The following is a 26,658-nucleotide window of genomic DNA, read 5'->3' on the forward strand; positions in this document are numbered from 1 at the left end:
ATTGATGGTATATTGATTGATCTAATTAAAGGTCGATCGATATTATAATCCTATTAATAATATATTTTTTCAAATATATGAAACGAAATGTGCTAACAGGGATAATAATTGTTCAACGAGGCCATTGTAAAATACAAATCAATGCACCACATACGATCCGAATAGTCCTGGCAGCTAAGGCCTTCTTCGCCCCCCAACAAAAAGAAGAATCAATGACAGTTTTGACATTTTTAAGAATTCTGCATTTTATATTAGATGATAAATACTAAACATAATTTATATAAAATTGATAAGAATATGATAAAAATGTAAATATGGGGACCAAATTTCGTTATTGAAACTCGTTTCAGTGTAATTGTAGCAGATATACGTTTAGTATAGTTAGATTTAGAAAAGTATACATTCAACTCGTGAAAATGCTATAAAAGATGTTATTAAAGTACTGGTAGTTATGAAATACAATGTATATCGAATGCATCTAATTATCAATAGGATCGAGTTTAGTTCAAGAAAAAAGTTATTCAAGGGTCAGTAGAACTAGAAAAATGTAAGAGTACCTATTTAGGTTAAGCAAGAAGTAATTATTCGATTACTAGTTGGAATTAAGTTCGTAATGTAACAAGGTACTAAATTATTTGTATAAATCATTTTAACCCCTAATAAAAAAAGGATTGATTTATATTCCAGTAGTTCAAATGCACTTTTGTTGAAAAATATAGTGCGTTATAGATTTAAATCACTTTTATGAAGAATTATTCAAGTAGTAGTAGCTCGAATGAAGTTTTATTGAAAAATGATTAAAGTAGCAGTAGTTCAACTGATTTTTCTTGAAAAATTCACTTAGTTATAGATTTAAATCACTTCTATGAAGAATTATTTTAGTAGTAGTTCAAATGAACTTTTATTGAAAATGATATTAGTAGGAGTAGTTCAAATGAACTTTTCATCAATAATTATTCAAATTATCAATAGAAGAAGTTGTCCTTAATTTTATGGAGTTGCTGGAATTTTTGAAAAAATTAATTGGTGATGTTCATGATGGTGAATTTGAATACCACTTCCTAATGAGCGTTTTGATACCAAACTATCATCTTCAGAGTTCAAGCTCAGTTTATCTGTCAAGGAATTTTTTTTAATCAAATATTATGAATACAGGATAAAAATGACTCTGAAGAGGGTAAATGAAAAAAAAATTTCTTTTATATCATCATTTTATTACAAAAGAACAGCTACAAGTTAAATTTCTTGTAAATCAAATAAAAAATATAAAAAAATTATATATACAAATAATTTTTAAATAATCTATAGAAATCAAAATTGAATAAATTTTCTAATTTTTTTTCAATATTCTCAATGACAAATAAATTTTTTTCAAATAGAATTTAAAAAAAAATGGTAATTTTATATGACATGTAAAATTTGAATAATTTTTGTCCTATTTTTGGATTTATTTCAGATTTATTTGGAACTTTTCATACAATAGATGATATACAAAGACCAATAGTGAGGAAATTAATGGAATACAGTGAATTTTCAACACATAGCTTGACGATATATGATTATTAGTACCAAGAAATCCTAAAAATTGGATCTACACAATTGTAAATGACCATTTTGAAAATTTTATTCTGTGGAAATTGAAATTTTGCATCAATTTTTGATTTTTGAATAGATTTGGTACATTTTTAACGAAATATAGAGACTATAAGATGCAGAAAGATCAAAAATAAGGAAATTGAACAAAAACATTGAATTTTAAACACGTACCATGACGATATACCAAAATCAATAACAAGAACGCTTCAAATCGGATAGAGTTTGATATAAAAGATCATTTCGATGAAATTGCTAATTTTTGCATCGATTTACCCTTTTTAGTGAAATTATGGAAAAACAAAAACCAACAATAAGGAAATGAATGGAAACAGTGAATTTTCAACACGTTGCTTGACGGTACACGAAAATATAAATAAAAAAAATATACAAAATATCCAAAAACAAAAATATAAATGACCATTGCGAGGAATTTTATGTAAGGAAACAAAAATAATGCATCGATTCACATCACCAAGATTATACAGAGTGTTTTCGATTTATTTAGGGATCAAAAAGTCAATGAAGACGTTAAAAAACCAAAAAAAAGGAACATGACTCAAAAATTGGACCCAACAAGAAATTTATTCAATGAAAATTTGTGAAATGGATAGATTTGGACCGTTTTCATTGAAATTACGAATATAGAAAGACCAATAGTGAGGAAATTAATAAAACTGATTACAAACGAACATTTTGAGGAATTTTATGTACGGAAACAAAAATTTTGCATCGATTCTCATCACCAAGATTATACAGATTTATTTAGGGATCAATTACAACGTTAAATAATAAAGGAACGTAACCAAAAAATTGGACATTTCATAGACAAATAATTCAACGCATCATCCATCGATAAAATCTCGTTATACAGGACGTCCCCAATAATAAATTCTTTATATGATGATAAAATCACTTTGTAACAATGGGATTGATAGTCACCGCCGACGGAGACGTCGCCGGAGTAATTTTTTTCGGCGATTGTTGTTTACACAATTTACAATCGTCGATACCGGATGACGAATCGGTATCTGAACTAGAACTCGACGAACCCGACGTATCCGAATCGGAATCGGAAGCATCCGAAACGGAATCGTCGGTATCGTAACGCGGGATAAAGTTGACGGTATCGTAACACATCGTGTTGATCGGTAGATTGTTCAATTCCGTAGGCGTGAATTCCTGAAACAGAATAAGAATCGGTTAACGAAACGATTTTTGATTTCTCGCAATATTAGGTATTCACCTCGTAATATTCCCCGAATTGTCCGGGCACTAAAGCGACGGGGTAATCGCCGGGATGCGGCGCCGGTACCGCGGGTACCGTTTTACCTTTCGGATAATGCACCGTCAGATTTTGTAGATCCATACAAGTTTTTCTTTGTTCTCTTCTCGCCTGGAAAATTAAATGGAAAACAAAATATCGATATTGGCATGTTATGATAGGAAAGAGCACGCCCCCCAACAACAAGAATACCATACGAATACCATAAGAGGAGGGATTTTAGTTAGTTTTTTGTTACAATTGGCACAGAGGTAGTTTGAAGCAAGCTGATTAAATTATCAACGGGCATGAAATCCCCCAAAATACCCAAGAATACCATAAATGGAGGGATTTTGGTTAATTTTCTGACAATACCCGAGAAAATTTCAAGAATACCATAAGAGGAGGGATTTTAATCAGTTTTTCTGACAATTGACACAATGATGGTTAAAAGCAAATTGCTCAAAAGTCTCAATGGGCACGAAATCCCTCAACCCCCCATATTATCCAAGAAAATTTCAAGAATACCATAAAAGGGGGGATTTTGGTCAGTTTTTCTGACAATACTCGAGAAAATTCCAAGAATACCATAAGAGGAGGGATTTTAGTTAGTTTTTTGTTATAATTGGCACAAAGGTAGTTTGAAGCAAGCTGATTAAATAGCAATGGACATGAAATCCCCCAAAATACCCAAGAATACCATAAAAGGTGGGATTTTAGTAAGTTTTTCTGACAATTGACACAATTATGGTTAAAAGCAAGTTGCTTACAAGTCTCAATGGGCACGAAATCCCCTAACCCCCCATAATATCCAAGAAAATGTCAAGAATACCATAAAAGGGAGGATTTTGGTCAGTTTTTCTGACAATTGACACAATGATGGTTAAAAGCAAGTTGCTTAAAAGTCTCAATGGGCACGAAATCCCCTAACCCCCCATAATATCCAAGAAAATGTCAAGAATACCATAAAAGGGAGGATTTTGGTCAGTTTTTCTGACAATTGACACAATTATGGTTAAAATCAAGTTGCTTAAAAGTCTCAATGGGCACGAAATCCCCTAACCCCCCATAATATCCAAGAAAATGTCAAGAATACCATAAATGGGGGGATTTTGGTCAGTTTTTCTGACAATTGACACAATGATGGTTAAAAGCAAGTTGCTTAAAAGTCTCAATGGGCACGAAATCCCCTAACCCCCCATAATATCCAAGAAAATTTCAAGAATACCATAAATGGGGGGATTTTGGTCAGTTTTTCTGACAATAACCGAGAAAATTCCAAGAATACCATCAGAGGAGGGATTTTAGTCAGTTTTTTGTTATAATTGACTCAAAGGTAGTTTGAAGCAAGCTGATTAAATATCAATGGGCATGAAATCCCCCAAAATTCCCAAGAATACCATAAATGGAGGGATTTTGGTCAATTTTCTGACAATACCCGAGAAAATTTCAAGAATACCATAAAAGGAGGGATTTTAGTCAGTTTTTCTGACAATTGACACAAGAGTAGTTGGAAGCAAGCTGATTAAAAGCATCCTTTGACATAAAATTCCCCAAATCCTCAAAATTACCCAAGAATACCATCGAAGGAGGAATTTTGGCCAATATTTCTGACAATTGACACGACGGTTGTTCAAAGCAAGTTGACTAAGAATCACCATGGGCAAGAAATCCCCCTAAACTCCCCAAAATTACCCAAGAATACGATAAAAGGAGGAATTTTGATTAGTTTTTCTGACAATTGGCACCATTATAGTTTGAAATAAGCCGATTAAGTCTCCATGGGCATGAAATTTCTCAACCCCCCAAAATTACCCGATAAAATACCAAGAATACCATAAGACGAGGGATTCCGGCCGTTTTTCTGAAAACTTGGCACAACGATAGTTCAAAGAAAGTCGATTAAGTATTCCCAAAACTTCCCCGGAGTCGTCCGTGTTCCAAATAACTCCAATGTGTATAGCGGGCTTGGAGTCACCGTTCAATGATCTGTGCCTTATTCACCAGCGACCCGCGTCAGGATTTTTCCTTGGCAAGTCCAATATGCAGTTCGTTGTCGACGTTCGGCGCGTATGCCGTCCCCGCGGCTTCGAATCGTTTCGCTAGATCCAAGGGTGGAAGGATTTTAAGGCTCTAATCGGGGCCGCAAATATGGACTAAGGTACGCAAGGCGCTGGACTTTGTCCGGTCGCTTTCTCCGCATAGGGTTAACACGCGAAGGCTCCGTTTGACCGGCGGAGGATCAAAAATTATCCCCGGTCCATCGGGATCAATTTAAATTGAGAAAAAATAGTAAAAACTTGCACTCCACAACTGACCGAAGTGGCTAATATTACGTTAAAGTCGTTTTTGTCACACCTAGACGACATTAAAGTCAATAAACAATGTGATATCGCAGTGAACACGACGATATAGTGGCAAGTGAGACGTAAACGTCGAATAATAAAGTGTAGTTAGTAGAAATTAGTGAATAGTTAAGTGTTGGCGAATAAATTCGCCCGAGGCTAGGGTGGAAATAATTAAAAGAAAACGGAAATTACCTTATTGAATTTCGTGTTCCATTGCGCCGCCGAATGTACCGCCTGTTCGGTAATATCGGCCTTACATTTTTCTTGCGTAGCCGCCAAACTCAAAGCCTTCTGTTTGCTGATCAATTCTTTGGCTTGTCTGTCGCGTTGGTGTTTGCAATATTCCTCGTATTTATCTTGAAAATCGGAATACATTATGTCTAATATGTCGGCGGCGTTTACCGCCGTCAAACCCAAATCGCACATATGCTCGGACGCCAAACCTGCAAGAATTCCCATAAAATATTCCGTCGCCGAAATCGAAAGGTGTACCGAATACCTTGTTCCCTTATATAATCCCTTTCCTGCATGTCCAACATCCTCCTCATTATACCGGGATATTTTCTTTTGAACGATTTGATTCCTAGAAAGTGAGCGACCTGTTCTTGTAGCATGAACGGTCCGTTGCCGTTCCAATAATATTCGGATAAATGATCGGCGGTTATGATCGCCGAATCGGATTCTTGTACTTCCAAACGCGGCGCTTTACTCGGTCTCGATGGGGTTTTGCCGTATTCCGTTAAAGTCGTACCGTTACTGTGTACCGAACTTTGGGATTCTTCTATTAAATCGGAAGAAGCGACTACCTAATTCAAATTGTACGGTAAATGAAATTTATTTGCGGGATTTTGCGGCGATTTAACGAACAACCACCCGTATACAACTCGATTTAAAGTTGAAAAATATTCGCCCTGTAATAATCTCGATACGACTTTTGGTAGCCTCCCTGTATCAATAACGTAAAAAACTCGAAGTTTGTTAAATTTATCGGAAACCACCCGTATACGTACGCAAAATTTTCTATTCTGTTTTAATTTTGGATGTTCCCTTGTATATAGAAAAAACTTGTGGAAATCCCCCTGTATCAATCTCGATACGACTTTTGGTAGCATCCCTGTATCAATAACGTAAAAAACCCGAAGTTTGTCCAATTTTTTTTAAACCACCCCGTATATATCGCGTAATAAGTTTTTCATCTAAACTTGGGAACTCACCCTGTATGAGCCTTTATACAAAATTTTGGTATCACCCTGTATAGATCGAGTAAGAAACAAGTTTTCTATTCAACTTTCAAATGTTCCCCTCGTATAGGCCTCAATAAAACTCGTAGGAATCCCCCGGTAGGATTTTTAATACAACTTTTGGAAATCCTCCGGTATTAATAACATAAGAAATACGACAATTTGTTCAATTTTTCGGAAACCACCCGTATACGTACGAAAAATTTTCTATTCTGTTTAAATTTTGGATGTTCCCTTGTATATAGAAAAAACTTGTGGAAATCGCCCTGTATACATCTTAATACAACTTTTGGAAACCTCCCTGTATTATTAACGTAAGAAACACGAAGTTTGTGCAATATTTAAAGAACCATCCGTATAAATCTCGTAAGAAACTGGATTTTTTATATAAAATTTGTGAATTTACCCTGTATCAATCTTAATAAGAATTTTAGGAATTCCCCCTGTAACCTTTATGTAGTAAATCCGATTTTTATTAAATTTTTAGAGAAACCCCCGTATACATCACGTAATTATCACGATTTTTATTGAAATTTTTGGATTCCCCCTGTATCGATGTTAATAACAACTTTTAGGAGCCATCCTGTATCAATGACATGACAGAAAAAAAATATTTTTCCAATTTTTAGAGGTCCGCCCGTATAAATCTCGTAAAAAATACGATTTTTATTTAAATTTTTGTAATTCCCCTCGTATGGACCTCAATAAAACTTGTGACAATGCCCCTGTATCAAATGAAATAAAAAACCCGACGTTTGTTCAATTTTTTGAAAACCACCCGTATACATCGCGTAATGAACAAAATTTTCATATAAATTTGGGAATTCAAGGAATACATAAGAGATTCAATAATTATTATACTATGATTACCCCTCGTATCAATTACGATTTTTATTCAAATTTTGGGAATCCACCTGTATCGATTATAATAAACTTTTTGAAATACCCCTGTATTAATGAAGAACGAAAACCCATAACTTATTAGACTTTTAGAATATCCCCCGTATAAAATCAGTTAAGGTAATACAACTTTCGAGAATTCCCTGTATCAAAAACACGATTTGTAATCAAAATCTAGGATTCCCCCTGTATCGATAACAATAAATTTTCATAATTCCCCCTGTATTGATGACATACGAAATCCATTACTTATTAGATTACCTTTCGTATTAATCATGTACAAACACGATTTCTATTAAAATTTCAAGATTCCCTCTGTATTTATATTAATATAAGTTTTTGAAAGTCCCCCTGTAGTAATCTTAAAAAACGCGATGTTTATCCAACTTTTGGAAGTTCCTCTGTATATATCACATAAAAACCGTATATAATATCTATTTTTGGTGAATCCCCTGTATCAATAATATAAAAAACGAATTATCAAACGTTTATTCAACTTTTGGAAAGTTCCTCTGTATAGATTACTTAAAAAAATTTATATTATCGAATTTTTTAAAGGTAGCAATATTAAAAAACGCGATGTTTATCCAACTTTTGGAAGTTCCTCTGTATATATCACATAAAAAACAGTATATAATATCTATTTTTGGTAAATACCCTGTATCAATAATATAAAAAACGAATTATCAAACGTTTATTCAACTTTTGGAAGCTCCTCTGTATAGATTACTATAAAAAAAGTATATATTATCGAATTTTTGAAAGTCCCCCTGTAGTAATCTTAAAAAACGCGACGTTTATCCAACTTTTGGAAGTTCCTCTGTAAATATCACATAAAAACAGTATAAAATATCTATTTTTGGTGAATCCCCTGTATCAATAATATAAAAAACGAATTATCAAACGTTTATTCAACTTTTGGAAAGTTCCTCTGTATAGATTACTTAAAAAAATTTATATTATCGAATTTTTTAAAGTCCCCCTGTAGTAATATTAAAAAACGCGATGTTTATCCAACTTTTGGAAGTTCCTCTGTATATATCACATAAAAAACAGTATATAATATCTATTTTTGGTAAATACCCTGTATCAATAATATAAAAAACGAATTATCAAACGTTTATTCAACTTTTGGAAGCTCCTCTGTATAGATTACTATAAAAAAAGTATATATTATCGAATTTTTGAAAGTCCCCCTGTAGTAATCTTAAAAAACGCGACGTTTATCCAACTTTTGGAAGTTCCTCTGTAAATATCACATAAAAACAGTATAAAATATCTATTTTTGGTGAATCCCCTGTATCAATAATATAAAAAACGAATTATCAAACGTTTATTCAACTTTTAGAAGCTCCTCTGTATAGATTAATTTTAAAAAAAGTATATATTAACGAATTTTTGAAAGTCCCCCTGTAGTAATCTTAAAAAACGCGATGTTTATTCAACTTTTGGAAGTTCCTCTGTAAATACCACATAAAAAACAGTATAAAATATCTATTTTTGGTGAATCCCCTGTATCAATAATATAAAAAACGAATTATAAACGTTTATTCAACTTTTAGAAGCTCCTTTGTATAGATTAATTTTAAAAAAAGTATATATTAACGAATTTTTGAAAGTCCCCCTGTAGTAATCTTAAAAAACGCGATGTTTATTCAACTTTTGGAAGTTCCTCTGTAAATACCACATAAAAAACAGTATAAAATATCTATTTTTGGTGAATCCCCTGTATCAATAATATAAAAAACGAATTATCAAACGTTTATTCAACTTTTAGAAGCTCCTCTGTATAGATTAATTTTAAAAAAAGTATATATTAACGAATTTTTGAAAGTCCCCCTGTAGTAATCTTAAAAAACGCGATGTTTATTCAACTTTTGGAAGTTCCTCTGTAAATACCACATAAAAAACAGTATAAAATATCTATTTTTGGTGAATCCCCTGTATCAATAATATAAAAAACGAATTATCAAACGTTTATTCAACTTTTAGAAGCTCCTCTGTATAGATTAATTTTAAAAAAAGTATATATTAACGAATTTTTGAAAGTCCCCCTGTAGTAATCTTAAAAAACGCGATGTTTATTCAACTTTTGGAAGTTCCTCTGTAAATACCACATAAAAAACAGTATAAAATATCTATTTTTGGTGAATCCCCTGTATCAATAATATAAAAAACGAATTATCAAACGTTTATTCAACTTTTGGAAGCTCCTCTGTATAGATTACTATAAAAAAAGTATATATTATCGAATTTTTGAAAGTCCCCCTGTAGTAATCTTAAAAAACGCGATGTTTATTCAACTTTTGGAAGTTCCTCTGTAAATACCACATAAAAAACAGTATATAATATCTATTTTTGGTGAATCCCCTGTATCAATAATATTAAAAACGAGTTATCAAACGTTTATTCAACTTTTGGAAGTTCCTCTGTAAATATCACATAAAAAACATTATATAATATCTATTTTTGGTGAATCCCCTGTAACAATGAGATAAAAACGATGTATTTAATAACTATTTAACTTTTGGAAGTTCCCCTATATCGATCAAATAAAAAAAATTATAAACTAATAAACTTTTGAAAGCACCCTTGTAAAATATTTACAATAATCGAGACGCATTTGAAAGCTACATAATATGAGAAAAACGAAATTTTTCTCATGCCGATGATTTTAGTCGAATAAAAATAAAATGATTTTTCTTACTTGTTTAGCTGGAGTTTGAGCTCTGCTGCTAGTATCCGCGCTCATTCTGGTATCTTCATCGACTATCATAATTTCCGAAGAAACGCTGCTCACCGAAGCAATTTCGGTATTAGAAGATTTCGTTAACGGAACAATTTGACTGGTCCTCATAGAAGTACCTATTTGAGAAAAATCTTTCGGCGTAGTTGGTGGCGCCAATATCGAAAAAGGTATAGAACTTTCGACATCGATCAAAGATTTCTTAACATCGACATCAGTTTTTACAAAACTCCCTTTCGCCTCCTTTTTATCGATATTTTTAACAAACTTCGTACCCGTTTCGCCGACCGATAATTTTCCAACAAACGACGGTTGTAAACCAACTTCGGTCGAATGTACTTCGACCGTTTCTACAAATTTAGAATCCTTGGGATTATTTGTAATATCGGACGGTTGCGAATCCTCGGAATCGATTTCTATAATTATATTTTCGACAGTTTTTCCTTTTATATCTTCTATAACGATCACTTTGTTACTTTCTCTCGGGTTGTTCACAACATTATTTTCCAAATTTTTAACATCTAGTTTTATCTCGAACGATGCATCCTGGAAAAAAAAAATAATAAAATTAGTATATTAAGAGTATAAACACAAACATAGTTTAAGGGACCCTCATTCTATTTAAATTCTAATCTGTATTTAATGTTGACGAAATAATAACGAGCCCCCGGAAGTACATTTGTGTAGAACTCTTAATTTTTTTTTTCATCCAAAACTTTATATTTTGTTTTTATACATTACTTTATAATGTACTTTAGTTCTAGTGCTGGAGACGTCTTGTATTCTTGTAGATAACGAAGATAATTAGTTTACCCACAAATTCTGTTTAGATTAGATATTATTAACTACGTTCACGGTTGACGTGTCAGTAGTCACTTCCAAAAACATGTCCATTATGTCACTAATTACCGACAAAAATTAACATATTTGTTTTAATTTAATTATAGAAATATTTTTGGAACATATAACTTGTATATTTATAAACAAAATTATTGATTTACTCACGATCTAAACATAACCTTCAAATTATTTTAACCACACAAACTGAAAACTAATAAAAAAAACAAAGTCTCCCATTACGACGAAACACGTAAATGATTTATTCAACACGCCTCGGTTATCGTAATTTACTCTTATCTACGTTGAACTTTAAAAATGTTTAAACAATAATTTTTATAGCGTCGAAATGGAATAACAGGTAAACGTAAATATTTCCAACGAAATTTATGTCACGAACTTACTAATAGGTTATTTTTTTCCGCTATTAAAACGGAGCAATCGAGGTTAAAAATAAATCCAAAATTGTATGTATATGGAGACTAGGCAGATGACCCGTCTGCTATTTTTAGTTTACATATACATTTAATTCATGCAGACTACATGAAATTTAACGTTTTCCCTCGAGTTTACTTATACAGAGCGGTAAATTTGTACGATATTTTCCGTCTTTATTGAATTTTTAAATCGGTATTTCAATTTTTCATGTTACGTACTAAAATACACCAATTTTTACGGGAGTTCTGTCTATCTAAATGTTTTAGTATGACTTTAAATCAAGTTACTTTCGAACATTTACGTTTTATCGTAGTTAGATAATAAAATGACAAATATTTAATTGACCTTGATAGCAAATTTCAACACTTACTCCCGACAAATAATCATAATAAAATTATTTCGTATACGAGGTTCGTCGATAAAATATAAATGGAATAATTAGAAAATAAAACATGAATTATTACATCGAAAACATATATTAATTATCCATAGTCGATAATTTTTGATAAAGTATAAAAATATTAATTTCGTCGTTCATAACATAAATAAAATACAAATATATGTGACAATTTATAAAATTGTTAAAAGTATTCAACATAAATTAAAACAAACCTTTTTTTATAATATTATTACGACTAAATGCGTAACCTGTCTAACAGATTTTATAAATGACTCTAATTGTTTATGTTTTCAGTTAACAAGCCACTCAAGTAACGACACATTTCTCTACGAAAATAGTTTGTCTATGACTATTTTAACAATATGGTTGACTATATGACTTATCCTAACCAATGAAAACACTCTGAATAATAGATTCTATTGTAGTGATTTTTGTTTTCTTCGATTGACAATGCTGACGGCAATTGTCAAAAGCCAAAGTGTGCCATTTTGTTAAAAACTTCGTTATGATCAACAACAAACCAAATTCAAGTATTTTAATAATGCCCTTTCAACGATATAGACAAATGATATGTTCAAATTCATATAATTTTGGTTAAAAAACCCTTTTAGAATTATTTCAAAGTGGAAAAATATAAAATGAATAGTGAAAATGGAAAAAATAAAATGAATAGCGAGATAAGTATATAGATAAATAAGAATTGAAATCTAATACGTTATTTTCGCGATTTTATGGACGATAAAATGTTTTACAATGAATAATTAATACTACACGATGGGAAAAATTAACTGAACAGTTCAAATGGAAAAAATTAAATGGGTTCTGAAGTGACGTGTATAATTGAGTAAAAATCGAAATCTAATATGTTATTTTCATGATTTTATAAGAATTTATAGACGATAAAATGTGTTTCAATGATTAATTAATACAACACGATGGAAAAAATGAACTGAATAGTGAAAATAGAAAAAATTAAATGGGTAGTGAAGTGACGTGTATAAATGAGTAAAAATCGAAATCTAATATGTTATTTTCATGATTTTATAAGATTTTATGTACGATAAAATGTGTTTCAATAAATAATTAATACCAAACGATGAAAAAAATAAGCTGAATAGTGTCTAAAAGAAAATTGTTATTACTCGAGAGGCTTAAATACTGTCGATGTTTCTTATAGCACTGTCCCATTGAAAATCAACTGCCTATTCAACATTTATGTTGGTTCCAAATCATACCGACAAAAATTTGAAACTTTGTTCAAATTACCACAAAATTATTAACAAGGGTGGGTCACAATCAGTTTTCGGGATCTACTTGTTTTAATTAAAACAAAAATATATTCTACAACATATTCTGTCAAAGAAAAATATTTAATATAAACAGGTTTCACTTCGAATTAGTTTTGAATGGAACCACACAACGCGCAAGACTTTTTCTACTAATCAGACTTATGGGTAAAGCTTTGTTTTGTTGTAAATATGTACAAGGAGGTACACAAACATTTTTAGTTTTTTGTTATAACGTCCCTTCGTGGATTTACTCAGAATCCGATAACTAGAAAGAAGAAAAGGCAACATTCAGTTGCAATCCTAATTGGGTATATTCGATCCAGATCTAGTCCTTCAATTTCACCAGTTTTGTGTTTCTAACAGGATTTTTCAAAAATTCTAGTCATCACAATCATAATTTTAATCTTGTTAAAGGAATCCATATAATCGTATAATAGAGGAGACAGGAGTAGAGAGATTGGAGAAAAAATAATATAAATTAAGCCTTCCATGCACAGAAGATTATTGGAAAGTAAATTACTGACAAAATGATATAAAACAATGATTAGACCAGTAATGATGAAAAGGAACGGAAACACACAGTAATGGAACCAGTAAAAAGGAATATAAGATAAAAACAAACCAAGAAATAACTGAAGAACTCAACGGTGAAGATGTAGAAAAAAATTAAAGATAAGTGGTCGGGGCACATGATTTTAGCAAATCTCCTGGTATACCCTGATGGTTGGGGCATATAATAAGATAAAGAATTAAATCTATAGCATACAATATGATGAAATGGGATCCTGATAATAAAAAAAATTCATATAGGTCTAGGACAAAATGGTTAAACGAGTTGGAAGATGATTTAAACAGAGTAGGAGCTAGAAACAGGAAGTTGAAGCATAAACATGTATTATGGGAACTCATCCACCCCTGTGGCCTTTCCATACTATATACATGGTTTTATTGGACATTCCATATCATATACTTGGTTTTTGTGCAATTTCCATAGCTAATGCATGGTTTTCGTGGACCTTCCACAGCACATACATGTTTTTTGTGGACTTTCCATAGCATATACATGGTTTTTGTGGAGTTTTCATAACATATACATGGTTTTTCATAATTACATTTTATGAATGATAATTTACAGGATGCTGAATCTTGTGGTTTTATACTTTTTGGTTTTTCAAAATAAAAATTTGTATGTCTTTGTAAATAGTATAAAATTATACAATAATAATTTAAAAAAAAAAAACATTGTACAAATGAATAAAAAGGCAATACATGAAATTAAAGTGATAAAAATAGGTTTTTCGAGATTCAAATTACAAATTACTACAAAAAAATCCAAAAATCTTGTTATTGGCTAAGATTCGCAATAAAATGATAGGTACTGTATCTAATTCATAGTTACAGTTTCCAATAATAAGCAAACCTGCTAGAAACACAACTTTAAAAATAAATTATTATTTTATTGATGTTATATTGAAGGAATATACCTAAATCGAAGCTTTCGGGTATCAATTTCAAGAAAATCAACATAGTTTTCAATAATTCTTGAAATAAAACCAACGTTTTATCAATTTTTTGCTATTTAGGATAAATTTTCTTGAAATAAAAAGTTGTAAAACGTTCGTGAAAAATTTAGACTTGGTGTTTGTAAGTATGAAAGCTGTAATTTGATTTTCAATAACAATTTCAACGTTTGAACATTTCTAAAGTTACTTTCCAAGTTTCACCATCGATTTTTGTCCAAAATCGGAATGCTATGACAGAAAAACAACAAACGCTATTAAATATACAGCAGAAGAAGGCTTTCGACAATGTTATATGACCAGATAGGAAGAAACTAAATTTTGAAATATACACACTATTTTAAAAAAAACCCAAATTTTTCACGGTACATTTTACTAAATAATAGAAAAAAATATTCAAAAACTTACCCTATCTGAGAAAGATCTGTTCCCCACGCCGCGCAAACTTCCTCTACCCCGACCGGAACCACGTGATTTCCTTGGTTTAATTCCGAGGGTATCACATACGGATTGTCCCCTACAACTACGTTTAGGTCTACCGGATTCGTGGATTTCCTGTTTGGAATTTGTCACTTCCATAACTTTTTGTTCTTCCTGTACATCGGCCACGATCTGGAAAAAATGAAAGGATCAATAGAAAATTAATTTCATTAGGAAAAAATGTTTATAAAGTTACCTTTCGTGGTCGCCCTTTTTTCTTGGCTATGGGTAAAGGTGTAGTCGAAATTGGGGACGGGGTGGCAGACTCAAATTCCACTATTTCGATTTCTGTCGGGGTTTCTTTCATTTCCATTTCTCTAACGGGACTGATTGTCTGTAAAAAAAAGAAAAACTGCAATTCTGGGCTAAAAAAAAATATATTTTCCTCACCTTTCTCGGTCTACCTTTCTTTTTAGGCACAGGAGACGGCGTCGCCGAATCCCTTTCCACATCTGTGGATAAAATGCCCTGAAAAAAAAATATTATCCGTAATGAGATTTATACCTTTGTACAAAATAAATTGCAATTATACATTTGAACTACTCACTTTTTTCTGTTTACCTCTCCCTCTAATAGTGGTGATAAAGTAAGTAGAATGGACGAGACATTTGAACTACTGGCCTTTTTATGTCTATCTCTCTTTTTAATTATGGTAACACGAGATTTATATCTTTGTCTAAAGTAAGTAAATTGACGTGATACATTTGAACTACTCACCTTTTCCTGTCTATCTCCCTTTCTAATTTTGGAATTATGAGATTTAGATCTTTGTAGATTGGAAGGGACATTTGAACTACTCGCCTTTTATGTCTATTTCCCTTTCTAACTGTGGGAGCATGAGAGTTATAACTTTGTTTAAAGTAAGTAAACAGAAATGATATATTTGAACCAGTACTCACCTTTTTCAGTCTATTTCTTTTCCTAATTATGGAATTATGAGATTTAGATCTTTGTTTGAAATAATTTATATTGGAATGATACATTTGAACTACTAACCTTCTTCAATTGACCTACTCGCTTTTTAAGTTTATCCATTTATTTAATTGTGGCATCATGAGATTTATATCTTTGTCTAAAGTAAATAAATTGAAATAGTACATTTGAACTACTAACCTTTTTCGGTCTACCTCTCTTTCTGATTATTGGAGACTGTGTAGCGGATTCTACACTTGATAGATTTGCTGCTTTTAACGTATATTTAGATATATCGATAGAAGATACAGAGTCTTCTTTTACATCATCCAACAAAATTACACTACCACTATCCTGAAACAATAAATCTACGGTAAATATTTAGTTTAAGTTTGAAGATGATATAAATATACATTTTTGATCGTATCTGATGAATTTTTACTGGTTTTATAGAAAGTATTTTGCTGTACAAGTGATTTTCATGGGACACAGCAATCATGAATAACTTAAAAGTATTTTTGATTCTTAAAAAAATGTTCTATGATGAATATTTCGATAAGAAATTTTCTTTTTTTGTATTGGTAATAATACTTGGTAAAATCTGTCCCTAAAAAGAACATTTATGGTAAATAAGTCCCTTAAAAGGGTTTTTGGGTGTTAAAAAATGTTCATCGATGAATATTTCAATAAGAAATTTTCTTTCTTGTATTTCCTCAATGATTTTGCTAATTTTTTTAAAAATATGACTCATACTTGGTAAAATCTGTCCTTACAAAGAATATTTATGGTAAACAAGTCCCTTAAAAGGGTTTTTGGGTGTTAAAAAATGTTCTTCGATGAATATTTCGATAAGAAATTTTCTTCCTTGTATTTCCTAACAAATTTTTGCTAATTTTCAAAAAATATGGCTAAACTTGGTGAAATCTGTCCTTACAAAGATTATTTAAAGTCCATTAAAAAGGTTTTTGGGTCTCAAATATGTTCTAGAAGGAATATTTTGATACCAAACCTCCTTTTTTTAAACATTTTGCCAATGAATCATTTAAAAAGATCCTATCCATCGTTTTGAAGTCAATATACAATAAAAAATAATCCAAAACTAATAAAATTTTAGTTAATAACATTTTTTTTAAATAATAACCAAAAAAATTGATATATGTTTCAAACAGTACTCACATTTTTAAAAATCGATAACATCCAACACAAAACTGCTTTTTTAAAATATTTCATCACTTTTTTTATATTTTTTTTAATAATAAACAAATAAAATTCCAAACCAGTCCCATACAATTAAAATATATACAGTGTGGCGCACGAAATAGATATTTTTATTATAAAAAAACACTTACCTGAGATCTGGAGTCCTCGCTAATAATTATTGGAGAATCTATTTTGCTTTCGATCACACATACATCCGTATCTGGATCCTTAACTTTCAATTTTTCGTTGAAATTATCCTTCTTGGTCCTTTTAACTTCTACGGGTGATTCGAGACTGTGATCCTTGTGCTTCGTCCTCAACTCCGGACCCGGATTCGATTTATTATCAATCACTAAAACAAAAAAATCGTTAAAAACCGTTAAAACGTTAGTCGATTCGCAGTATACCATCATGATCCTTATGTTTCGACCTTGTAGCAACAACCGATTCCATATCAACTTTTAGCTTCTTATTTTTATCCACGGTTTCCTCATGGGGTCTCTTCTGATTCGATTCGTCCCCTAATTGTTGCACGATATGGGGATGACCGCCCTCTTTAGAAAATTTCACCGTTATCTTGGCTAATTTTTCCGACTTATCTTCGTCCAAAGATTGATCTTTCTTTTTGGATTCCTTGGTTGGTGAATGAGGTAAGTTTCCTTTGTTGATCTTTAGCACTATCCTCTCTTTGATTTCCTCATCTTCTTGTTGGGAAGGAGTCACTTCGCTTTCCTGGGGTTTTACTATGGGTTTGATGATTATTTTGGGGTTGCAACGTTCTTTATCTTCGTTTTCTACATCTTCTTCTGGTTTTTTTAACGGTTTTATTGTCAATCTGCAAATTATTTATTTAAATGATATTTTTCGATATACCTCGTATACGTATCAAAAAATTTGATATCTGATGATTCTATTCTATGTTTTAGAAGAAGCAGAACGTTTTATCAAGAATAACTTTTCGTCCTAAATTGAATAATGAAAAAGTTTAACATTGTTTCAACATTTATGAAGTGAATTTCATATTTTTTGACATACCTCGTATACGAATAAATAAATTTGATATCTGATGATTCTATTCTATGTTTTAGAAGAACCAGAACGTTTTATCAAGAATAACTTTTCGTTCTAAATTGAATAATAAAAAAGTTGAACATTGTTTCAACATATATAAAGTAAATTTCATATTTTTTGATATATCTCGTATACGAATAAATAAATTTGATATCTCATGATTCTATTCTATGTTTTAGAAGAACCAGAACGTTTTATCAAGAATAACTTTTCGTCCTTAATTGAATAATAAAAAAGTTGAACATTGTTTCAACATATATAAAGTAAATTTCATATTTTTTGATATACCTCGTATACGAATAAATAAATTTGATATCTGATGATTCTATTTTACATTTTAGAAGAAGCAGAACGTTTTTTCAAGAATAATTTTTCCCCTAAATTTAATAATAAGAAAGTTAAACATTATTTTAAAATTTGGAAACAGATATACAGTTAATTTTATATTTTTTGACATACCTCGTATACGAATAAACAAATTTGATATCTGATGATTCTATTTTACATTTTAGAAGAAGCAGAACGTTTTATCAAGAGTAACTTTTTGTCCTAAATTTAATAATAAGAAAGTTAAACATTATTTTAAAATTTGGAAACATATATACAGTTAATTACATATTTTTTGACATACCTCGTATACGAATAAACAAATTTGATATCTGATGATTGTATTCTACATATTAGACGAAGTAGAACGTTTGAGGACAAATATAAAACAGATTTCACATTTTTTTAAATAAACATTCAAATTAATACCTCGGATTTGATTCTTTTTCGGATTCCGGTTTTGGTATCGGTTTAATAGTTATTCTAGGACTCGGTAGTTGTTGTTCGGGTTCTTCCACTGCTTTTACCGTCGATTTAATAGACAATTTCCTTGTCGTTTCGTCTTCTTTCGTTGAAACTTTAGTTTTAGTATTTATTTTTATTTTCAACGGACTAACAGGTTGTTCTTGTTTAACCACCGGTTTTATTGTTATCCTAGGACTACTAGACCTTTGATTCGAACTGGTAGGTGAATGTTTCGAGCTTCTAGTAGACATCTTCGGACTGTGTTGTTGCTCTACCTAAAATTAGAATAAAAAAAAACATCAAAAAAAAATTACTCTGTGGATTATTAAATATCATCACCTGTTGCATCTTCGGTTTTATTATCAATTTAGGTATCGGCTCGTCCGGTTCAATGGTTAAATCAGAATTTTCCTGATCGCTTATCTTCAGAATCGAATGCATGTTATCAGATTGTTTCGTTATGGTCATCTTCAAGCTACCTTTGGTTTCCGAATCAGTAGTGGTACTAACCTCTTCGTCCGGTACTTTAATAGGTTTTATTGTTATTTTCGGACTGTAGGTCTTTTCCCTATCGGGCACGTCTACGTTTATAGTAAGTTCTTCTAGTTTTTCGGATTTTTTACTGTGTTTTCTAGTAGGAATTCTAGATCTGATTTCCCTATCTGATTTGGTGATGTCGCATTGAGATATGTTGGTACTTTCTTGACTTCCCAACAAAACTAAATCAGTTTTAGCATCAGACATTATCGGTACTACTATTGGGGTTATATCTTCAGCAACTACATTGTTTTCTATTAATTTTGATGATTTATCATTTCCAATTCTTGTATTCTCTAAATAATTTAAAAAAATGTTAAAATAGTTGTTTAAACAATTAAAAAGTACAAATTTAAATGAGTATATAACTCGAGAAGATCAAATTTTTTGTTTATTTATTTAACACCAACTTGCCTATACTTAAAAAAATAAAGTTACAGGCTGTTAAAGTTGAAAGTTAAAATAATTATTTAAATATGTTTCGCAATATCAAACAGTTGACTTAGTACACCCTGTATAATAAAATAATCGATATTTATCAAATATTTTATGATAATTTGAAAATATGAATTCAAGATTTTGCTTTTTTTGTGCGTATTCCAACTTTCCACGTTTTTTTTCCTTTTCCCCAATTTAGATATTTCGAAACAATTACAATCTTCGAACTCTTCCCTTTCCTGTGTTATAAAAATACCCTATGGTGAATTAAACTCACCTTCTGACGCATTTGAACCATCTTTGACTTGCAGATCTAATCCAGGTGTAACAATCTCTTTGTTAGGTCCACTGTCAACGATTGCATCATGTAGGGAATCGGATAAATCAATTTCGTGTACTATTGATGCTGCCTCTTTGGCAGAAGAAGTTTCCACAACAGGTTGTTGTAATACCGCATCTTGTTTCAATTTATCTTCTTTATTTTCTTCTACGATTACAACAATTTCTTTTTTATCATCAACAGTTCCAGCTTGTAAAACGTTTACACCGTCTTCAATTGATGTTGCTTCCGTTACAGATCCAGTTTCAACATTTTCTTCATATTCCACAACAGCTTCTGCTTCAACATCATTCGGTTCCTTCATCTCGGGTACTGTTTCTTCTATAATTTGATCTACAATTGTAGATTCTCCAGCTACAGTTTCTTGTGTAGATTCTACAGGTCTCTCTTGTCCAGTTACAGCTTCTTGTACAGATTCCTTGGGTCCTTGTTCGACTACAGCTTCTCTTATAGATTCTGCGGATCCTTCTGCAGGTCTCTCTACTTCAACTACAGCTTCTTGTATAGCTTCCACAGTTCCCTTTTCAACTACAGCTTCTGGTATAGATTCTGCAGGTGTTTCTGCTTCAAGTACAGCTTCTACGGGTCCTTGTTTAGTTACAGCTTCTTGTATACATTCTGCAGGTCTCTCTGATTCAACTACAGCTTCTTGTATCGATTCTGCATGTCTCTCTGCTTCGACTACAGCTTCCACAGTTCCCTTTTCAACTACAGCTTTTGGTATAGATTCTGCAGGTGTCTCTGTTTCAAGTACAGCTTCTACAGGTCCTTTTTCAACTACAGCTTTTGGTATCGATTCTGCAGGTCTCTCTGCTTCGACTACAGCTTCTTGTATCGATTCAACAGGTCCTTCTCTAATTACAACTTCTTTTATTGATTCTGCAGGTCTCTCTTTATCAACTACAGTTTCTTGCATTGATTCCACAGGTCCCTCTTTAACTACAGCTTCTTCTATAGCTTCTACAGGTTTCCTTTCAACGACAGCTTCTTGATTTACAGGTCTTTCTTCATCTACAGCTTCTTTTATAGATTCTACAGGTTCCTTTTCAGTTACAGCTTCTTGTATAGATTCTGCAGGTGCCTTTTCTTCAATTATAGCTTTTTGTATAGATTCTACAGGTGCATGTTCATCTACAGCTTTTCGTACAGTCTCTTCAGGTGCCTGTTCAGCTGTAGCTACTTGTGTAGATTCTACAGGTGCATTTTCAGCTGTAGATTCATCTAGAACCATAGATTCTACAGGTGCAGCTTCTACTGGTTCTTGTATATCTAAGGTAGTTTGGCCATTTACTTCGGTTTCGAGATTTGGTTGTAATATTGCGGGATCAATGTAATCTTCTACGTATGAACTACTGGAAGTATCGGTAATACTTTGTACAGCTATGGCTAACGCTTCCATTTCCTTTCTTTCTTTTTCGGTTATATAATCTCCTTGATTTTTGGGTATATCGATATTTTGTAAACTGGCAACTGCTAAAATCGTTTCCAAATTTTCTGGAGTATCGACCTGTGGTGGAATCACGTGTTGAACAATTACACATTTTTCTTCTAAAATATCTTCAGCTTGCGGTGATTTATCATCATTTTCATCAGTTACGGAAATAATATTATGTTCAGGTGTTAGTACCAATCTTGGTACGGTTTCTTCGTCAGAATCATCATCTTCGGATAACTGGAGAGGTGCAAATTCCAGATCCGGTATTTTAGATCTGATTCCATCACATCCGGTGATTCTTTCTATATCTTTAATCGAATCGGATCGAATTTCATCTTTATTAATTATATCGACGTCTGTAGAAGTCACTTTATCAATTATATCAATTTCTGTATCGTTTTCTTTAACTTTAGGAGCTTTTAAATCGGTCTCTTCTGCGTTTTGATTATTAGACAAAATAATCGGTGATTCAACGTCAGTCTTTAGTGGTGTTAAGTCAGCCGAATCAGATTCAACTGTCGTTTTATTACACTCTGCAAGCAAAAGTATTTATTATGACGAGATATATATCCAAAAAAAAAAATAAAAACACTTTCTAGTCTACAGTGGGAAAAACCGCATGCAAAATTAATTTTTTTTTCGCACAAAAAATTTTTTATACACCATATAAATTAAAAAAATTAAAATTAATACTTTACCTTCATTTTTATCCGTCTCGGTTGATTCCGATTGTATTTTTTCCACTGATTCAATCATTTCTGTATCAAATTCACTACTTTCAACAACACCTTCGGCTTCATTATCCTGATTTTCAACTGATTCAATAAATTCGATATCGTCATCAGATTTTTTTGTAAAATCCTCATTCGGCTTACTAATTTCAGTTATATCCTTATTTTCTTTGGAAGTTTCACCGACATTCGTTTCAATGTCTATTTCTGACTGTTTTGTATCCCTACTTTCCGGTTTTTCTTCACTATTATCGATATCAATTACAGTTTTAGTTTCTTCACATACCGTCTTAATAATATCACTATTTTCAATTTTTTGCCTCGATGTAATGTTTTCATCTACTTGTACTGTAACATCAGACGATTCTGGTACTGTTACTTCCGTATTATTTTCAATAATTTCATTTTGACCATTGGTACCACTTTGCTCCTCTGATTCCTTATTTTCTGAAGACTCGGACACTTCTAAATCTATCACCACTTTTTCCAATCCTGTTTCTTGTAGATTTTCTATTTGAGGTTGAGTTTTTTCCACAATAACACCAACATCTTCGTCTTTGGCCAATTCTTCTAATGTTTCAACTCCCTTTTTGGTATTTTCTGAAGAAGAATCAGGTTTTGACGCCACACACATTGTATCAATGACCATTTGTGGAGAATCATTAGTTTTTGCTTCATCATTTTGGGATTCATCCACTCTACTAGATATTTCAGTCGTTTCAATCACTTCTTGAATTGGATCTGATGTAGCAGCTGCTACATTTCGACCAACAGTTTGCGTTGACTCTATTTTATCAGATTCTTCATCTTCATCTGTAATTTCAGTTGATTTTTTCAGCGTTCCACTCAGATTTGATATTTCAAACTCATTAATTGAAGTAGTGTCTTCAGTTTCCTTATTCTCCATTACCGTTTCAGGTTGTATATCAATTTGAAGACAATCAGATTGAGATTCAGAAACTATTAACGAAGCTCCAGGTTTTCCAGCATTAACTTTACAATCTCCATCGATTTCGGTACTTTCTTTAAGAATATCAACTTCAGTTTCTATTGTTGACACATCTGGTTGACTTTGATTCGTTATATTTGTACCAGTTATCTCATTTTCATTATTTTCTTCATTATCTGCTTCTATTTCACAAACTATTTCGGTCTCTTTTGATTCCGGTTCACTTTTATCCACATTAGATGATTTTCCAGGCTCTGCACTAGCTTCTCCTTCAATAGTTTCCTTATAAACTTCGTTTTGAGATTTTTCTTCGCTCAATTTCAACGGATTTGCTTCAATTATTTGTTTAGATATGGATTCGCCAACATCTCGTAGATCTTCTGTATTTGACTGCAAAACTTCTTTAGTACTATCTTGAACTTCCTCAGTTTTAATCACTAATTCTGTTTCAAGTGAGCTTCCTTTTTCTGTATCAGTATCTTTTCCATCAGTCTCACTCTTTTGTTCAACTTGAATTTGATTAGGATTATCGCTAGAGCCCACAGCTTCTTGGTTGGAAGTTTCTGGAATTGTTTTAGACTTGCTGCTAACTTCGCTTGAAGATATTTCCATTGGTGATTCAACATTGGTGTTTTCTTCTTTGGAATCTTCTGTTTCTGTGAATTTAAAACTTTAATAATAACATTTGGGTACCTAAACTTGACCTCACCTTCTCTAGTTAAAGGCACAGCTTCAGCTTCACTGGAATGTTCTTCAATTTTGTCAGTATTGTTGCTGTTATCATCTAATTTTGTTTTTTCTTCATTTGCATCACTGGTTTCATTAATAGTTTGTGTGTTAACACTATCTGCTTCTCTACAATCTTCACTGTTTCTTCTTTCTGTGGAAATAGATGTTTTATCCCCACTGGAAGTTATATCTTCTCCAATACTTTGAGAAAGACCCTGCTGGATGTTATCTTCTTGAGTATTGTTATCTCCTTTATCATCAGAAAGTTTTTCAGCATCTTCATTGTGAACGGCAGAACAAGATCCTGTTCCTGAGGCTTCTTCTTCACATTTCCTTATATTTTCTGTAGATTCAGTGTTAGGTGATACAATTTCATCTAAATTGTTATCAGCACCTGTGATGAAATTAAAAAATTATTTTATTAACACAAAATGCTACAAAAATCTCACTTTCTCCAACTTGTTGACCAGCTTTGCTCGTCAATTTGTTATCCACCATTTCATTTGGTTTGGGTGGTAAATTGAAAGGTTCCTCTGGTTCTCCTAAAAGACTTTCTAGATCGTGCACAAGATCTTCTACATCTTCTGTAACCTTCTCGTTTGTATCAAGTATATCTAATAATTCATTAACTTGATCCGTAGGTTGTGTTTTATCTGTTGACAGACTTTGTTGACTCATTGTAGGTGCTTTGGGATCAAATGAGTCTGAAGAGGTGCTACTAATTGGATCATCAGAAACTGTAATATGATTTGAAAGAGAAATACAAAATTGATACAAGCGGAATTGATTGTTTTCGCGTATAACAGTGTAGATTTTATTAAGTATAATTTCAATTAAAATATTTCAATATATACAGACATTTAAGAATAATAATAGTTATATCTATAATACAGAACTTGATCCGCTAATTAAAAATGCAAATAAAAGTATAGTAACATCTTATTATACATAGAAAACTATTTTTTAATTAAACAATTACGAAATAAGTTACGAAATTTTTTATGGAAATACCCGTTTAAATAGAGGTTTTAACAAAACGTTTGTAGATTACCTGTGCGGGAAGCCGTAGGATTAGTATTAGCATCGGTCGAAGAAGTCGGGGTAGCATCACTAGAGTCGCTTTTTTCCTCTTTATTGGACGTTGACATGACATTGTCCACTGTTGAGGTTAGTTCGTCCTCCGCTTTGACACTATCCATTATTAAATAACACCATAAAATTGTTTTAAATTTGTTTAAATAATCCCGATTAATCTATTAAATTTATTCTTCCGCTATTTGAGAACACAATATCGGCATATTGTTTATTGTTTTATTATAACGCTACTTCTGCATAAAACGCCAAACACATAAAACGGTGTATAATGAAACTACGTTTTTATTCTTTGACATTATTATGTTTAACTGGATATTTTTCGACCAATTAGCGTACAATATATTCGAAATCCACCAATCCCATTTTACCGACTGCTGTACCATCTACATGATTGTTTTAACACAGAACAGCGGATTTTGACATACTTGGAAAAAATAATATAATGTATCAATCTAATAGAAATTAATACAAATTAGATCAAAAAAATATTAGGAATAATATTTTATTTATGAATTTTTTTATAGTTACATAAACAAAAATTAATTAACATAAAATAAATAAAATATTGGACGACGGAATAAGCTCCGATGTAGAGTACTACATTATCAACTTCAAACATCATAACAAACGAATTTTTGTAGTTATCTATATTTACCACTAGTTATTTCCGATGATAGGAGAAGTAATGACGTATTTTATGTTCGTTATTTTATTATTTTTAAAAATCCTGATAAGCTTAATTTTTTTTGATATTTAAACATAAAATTAAATAATAACGATCTTTAATTTTGACTCACTTCGTTTAAAACTGAAAAAGAGGAATCCATATGCAAGTTAGCATTAAATAATATAGATATGCTGTTTCCTGAAGTGTTTGATTGAGGTTAGTTTTTTTAAATGTTATTTTGAAATATTTTATGCATTTCTTACGTAATAACAAAAACAAATGGTGATTTTTATCTGTAACATTCCCTATAAACGTAATATTTTTCCATTTTATTACCTTTTATTTCGTATATCCTCCAAGTTCTTACTAGAATAGTGCGCGGCTAAGGACATTAATCATATAGGTCTTGTAATAATCCCGTCGTGCCCCATTTGAAATGATCAAAGGTTAATGTCCTCTGAAGAGCCAATCATGTGTATTGGCTTTAACTGTGATTAATTAGGGTATACTCAAGGGGTAGAAATGCTCGATTCATGGTCAGTTTTATACCTTTTGGGGCCAACTCGTTGTTCAATGGGCATTCCTGAAGCCAGTATCGGATTATCCTCGATATACGGTCAGTTTTAGATTAGTTCATAGTTTTATGCCTTTTGGGACCAACTCTTTGCACGATAGGCATAGAACCAGGGTTTTTGGCCTTTTAACA

General features: G+C 31.7%; 1 protein-coding gene across 2 annotated transcripts; it reads right to left on the reverse strand.

Moving 5' to 3' along the window:
• Positions 1 to 1,193: 1,193 nt before the first annotated feature.
• LOC130902725 (titin-like) lies at positions 1,194 to 25,561 on the reverse strand. 2 transcript variants are annotated; one of them, XM_057814986.1, is made up of 18 exons: positions 25,242 to 25,561; positions 24,640 to 24,927; positions 24,171 to 24,584; positions 22,480 to 24,117; positions 20,284 to 22,314; positions 19,371 to 19,864; positions 18,996 to 19,306; positions 17,576 to 18,003; positions 17,318 to 17,520; positions 16,170 to 16,322; positions 15,447 to 15,524; positions 15,253 to 15,390; positions 14,985 to 15,188; positions 10,054 to 10,638; positions 5,705 to 6,011; positions 5,398 to 5,648; positions 2,840 to 2,989; positions 1,194 to 2,775 (listed from the first exon to the last, which is right to left on the reverse strand). In XM_057814986.1, exons 1-18 carry the CDS (start codon positions 25,387 to 25,389, stop codon positions 2,506 to 2,508), a joined length of 8,091 nt encoding a protein of 2,696 aa, XP_057670969.1. In that variant the 5' UTR covers positions 25,390 to 25,561; the 3' UTR covers positions 1,194 to 2,505. The 2 variants fall into 2 exon arrangements, with proteins under 2 accessions (XP_057670969.1, XP_057670970.1); XM_057814987.1 differs by lacking the exons at positions 1,194 to 2,775; positions 2,840 to 2,989; positions 5,398 to 5,648; positions 5,705 to 6,011; positions 10,054 to 10,638 and adding an exon at positions 13,068 to 13,321 and having other exon boundaries at positions 25,242 to 25,530.
• Positions 25,562 to 26,658: the final 1,097 nt, after the last annotated feature.

The sequence above is a fragment of the Diorhabda carinulata genome, chromosome X (assembly GCF_026250575.1).
Source record: "Diorhabda carinulata isolate Delta chromosome X, icDioCari1.1, whole genome shotgun sequence".
Lineage (NCBI taxonomy): Eukaryota > Metazoa > Arthropoda > Insecta > Coleoptera > Chrysomelidae > Diorhabda > Diorhabda carinulata.